The 3,998-nt window shown below is 34.7% G+C and overlaps 1 protein-coding gene across 1 annotated transcript; it reads left to right on the forward strand.

Annotated features, from left to right (window-relative positions):
- Positions 1–569: 569 nt before the first annotated feature.
- Positions 570–2,344, forward strand: LOC115148242 (olfactory receptor 142-like). The gene has a single exon (XM_029690201.1). It carries the CDS (start codon positions 1,287–1,289, stop codon positions 2,229–2,231), a length of 945 nt encoding a protein of 314 aa, XP_029546061.1. The 5' UTR covers positions 570–1,286; the 3' UTR covers positions 2,232–2,344.
- The last annotated feature ends 1,654 nt before the right edge of the window (positions 2,345–3,998 follow it).

The following is a 3,998-nucleotide window of genomic DNA, read 5'->3' on the forward strand; positions in this document are numbered from 1 at the left end:
TTTTCACACTGATTAAGGAAATTTAAAGGTATTTTCATAACATCACGTCTCATCATTGGTGTGCCGTGAAGACCACCCGACCTGATTTGACAGGAGATCAGATTTAAAGAGTTCATGTAAGCTCTTCAATTCAGGTCATACAACTGGTGGGGAGATACAAGTACAAAGGTGAATGATTTTATGTTTCCAATGTTTAATTTCTTTCCACAAAATTATGCTACAGGGTAGAAATTGCAAGAGCTGAATATATTTATTTACTCACACACTGTTTAATATTCACACAAACAACTTAGATTTGTCTGCTAAGTAATAGTACCATTTAGAGACCTATTCTGAATGTGAACTTGTCACAATTCTATCTTGAAGACCCAAAGTCTGAAAAACCTCATATAACCCCAATAAGGTTTGTTGTAACAGTATATGTAATGGTGTACATGAAGGGTAATTCACCAATGTTATGATTTGAAACTGATATTTTGAAGAAAATACATTAAATTGACATAAAACATTTTCATTTTATCTTTTAGGCATGTATTGGCAAGAAAATTAGTTGCCAAAATGTTTTTTGTTTGTTTGTTTGTTTGTTGACAAGTGCAATTTGATATAAATATGTGAAGGTGTCTATATACACTATAAAACCTTATGTAAGGGGTAAGTTCTAACACTACCTTACAATTAACCACAAGCATAGGAGCCTTGTCTAGTGAGAAAATACAACAATAATTATTGCCATCGACTATACCTATCAAAATACCTTATCTTACTATATCATAAAAATTATGTATGTTTAAACACATGATCTTTCACAGGTTAATAATACAAAAAGAAAGGCGACAAAATATATATTTGTTTTTAGCCTCAATTGTTTTGTCAATAAAACCCCCAAAAATGTATGGATTAACAAAAAATACATATATGTTTAGGCATGAGCGATATAACCATGGATCATACTATTGAATAACAGCTTTCTAAGTAGTTTCTAATTTGAGTTATGTACTGTAGCCTGTTACAACTGACCTGTGAAACAAGTGTCCCTAGTCTCCACTACTGATTATAGACATTTCACATAAAGCATATAATACAAATTAAAGACAAGACATTTATGGTGATGGAAAATTTGCTAAATTTAGGACATTACCTCTAACATCTAAGCATTTATTTTCTTACACTATTTGAAGAAATACATTTCAGGTGATGGAAAATGTAGCAACAGTGTCATCCATCATATTGTCTGCATATCTAAGAATTTCTTTTCTCACAGTATTTGAAGAAATACATTTCAGGTGATGGAAAATTCATCAACAGTATCATCCATCATACTGTCTGCATACTTTGGAATGGAGGATCTTAAGTATTTGTACTTCAGCATTTTCCTTATTTTGTACATTGCCATTGTTGCTGAAAATGTAATTATAATTGGAGTAATCTACACTGAGAAAACATTGCATCAACCAATGTATTTCCTGGTGTGTAACTTGGCAGCAAATGGTCTCTATGGTAGCACCGCGTTGCTGCCAGCACTGTTGAAAAATTTAGCTTTCCACCCTAGTGAGGTATCTCTAGCTGGCTGTCGAACACAGATCTATTGTATACATACATATGCTATTGTTGAATTTACAATTTTAGGAGTGATGTCTTATGATAGGTATGTTGCTATATGCCATCCACTGCGGTATCACACCATCATGTCTCTGACAAAAGTGTATAAACTTGTAGCATTCACCTGGATTTACCCTTTGTTGGCATTTCTCATATTTTTCCTAATAACTTGTCAAATGAGATTTTGTGATAAAACTATAGATAAATTGTACTGCATCAATTACTCACTTATAAAGCTCTCCTGTACAAATACATCTGTTGTGAACATAATAGGTTTAATCTCTGTGGTTTTGTATAGTTTTCCACAGTTAGTTATGATCCTTTACTCATATGCACATGTCCTGAGAGTCTGTGCATTAGCCTCCCAAGAATCCAAGCTCAAAGCACTGCGAACTTGCACTCCACACCTGTTTTCTATTATCAACTACTCTGTGGGTTGCTTTTTTGAAATATTGCAAAGCCGATTTGACACAAGACATTTACCTTACAGAGCTCAAGTGTTTATGTCACTTTACTTTTTGATATTCCCTCCCATTCTTAATCCAATAATCTATGGGTTAAGTATTCAAGCCATAAGAGTGAAGCTGTTGAAACTTTGTTATAATAAGAATAGGATATTGTCAATACAGTAGCCAAGGCTGTTGATTTGATTTCCATTGTACATGTATCTCAAGTTCATGTATCTCAATTTATCTATAATGTTTGTATTGTGTTGAGGTAATAGTATAGATTACACTGGTTGTACATATAACATAGATATTATATATCTAACAATCTATGAAATGTAATAAACTGCAGAACATCTTCTTAATGTTGTTTTATAATAAAATACATAACTATGGAATTACATTTTTCTATTGAAGGAGATGGCTCAAGGGTGATGTTGGAGAGTGTAAACACATGGTTGCCTATCGATTTCCTTTTGCGTAAACATAAGCCAATCCCAAACTCTAACCTTAACCAATTCGAATAATTTCTTCAAGGACTGAGCGGTTTTGCCCTCAAGGAAAATCTGCGCCAGAGCTGCCCTTAAAAATGTTAATGAAAAAGCCTTTGGTTGATCATTTATATGCAATGTGTTGTCGTGTCTTTGGCATCATTAAATTGAAGACTGTTATTTTATCACATCAGTTCTCTGTAATTATTATTACGTGATGAAACTAATCATGTAAATGTAATTAACTAGGAAGTCGGGGCACCAAGAAAAATCTTCACATTACAAAGTAATCATTTTCCTAATATAACTATTCAGATATTTTAATATCTGATCAATTAGTCTTCTAATTAATGAATTATTCTTTACCTCACGTTAGTCTCATTCCGAACGTCGTAAATCATTGGTTGTCTGCACGAACCCAGCCTTCACTACGAATCATCCATACATCAATTGTCTTAATCATTTATTTACTAACTAAATAATCACAGAAATGCATAAACAAACAAACAGTAGATATGGTTACAAGGAAATGATAGGTGATGTTCCCTAGTGGGCTAAGCTGATATGGCGACTTGATAGACAAAGGGAAGTGGGTGTGGACTGAGAAGGGTGCGAAAGAAAAAATCACTACACAGTTGATAATTATATTGATTGAAATGCTAATCCTTTGCACATGAAAGCTCACTCATTCGGGAAAAATTTCAATCAATATATATTTACGCTCAGTGTGTCGTCGTGATCGCTGTTGGAATCGTCCATCTTTCTGTTGGAAAGTTCATCTGATCATCTCTGCTCCCATGAAGTCTCTCGTGGTTAGAATGAATACTTCAGAGTCCCATTCAGAAATGTTCTAATAGAATAGATGTTTTGGCGGTTGTCGGTCTTTGCATTCAATGGTACATAATTCCTAGCTGCAGACTAGTAATTAGTATCGAAGAGTTGCTCTTATTCTGTCAGAATCGATAGTCTCAGAGTTTCAACAACCATTACAACCTTAGCTTATACTGAGATTCTTGTGGTCTCTACTCAAACCTTAGCCCCCTCGATGCTTGAGGTGCACATGGTCTGAAGGGAATTTCTTCAGGTGGGGGTTATATTCGTAACAGTAGAAAATGGCTGTCCCATGATGCCAGATCGATGTCTGTGCTCATGGGGGCTTAGTTAAACTTTAAACAGAAATACAATTCTCTCACATTAACGGTTCAACATCACCTTACATAATTTCACAAATAGTTTCATCTTTACTCATTCATTTTATACAATAATTAGATGCAAACCTCAGAACGGAGGCTCCTGTATAAACAGAGTAATGGTAATTGTTTTTCCTGAGGTCACAATTGTCATGACGTTGGCCTGTGGGTAAGGTTTATGACCCCCCCATAAATACCTTTCTCCCTTCCCCTCTCTCTCTGACCCTACTGAAGGACTTGAATAGCCTGTGTTAAATATAGAGAGTCTGGGA

The sequence above is a fragment of the Salmo trutta genome, chromosome 15 (genome assembly GCF_901001165.1).
Source record: "Salmo trutta chromosome 15, fSalTru1.1, whole genome shotgun sequence".
Taxonomy (NCBI): domain Eukaryota; kingdom Metazoa; phylum Chordata; class Actinopteri; order Salmoniformes; family Salmonidae; genus Salmo; species Salmo trutta.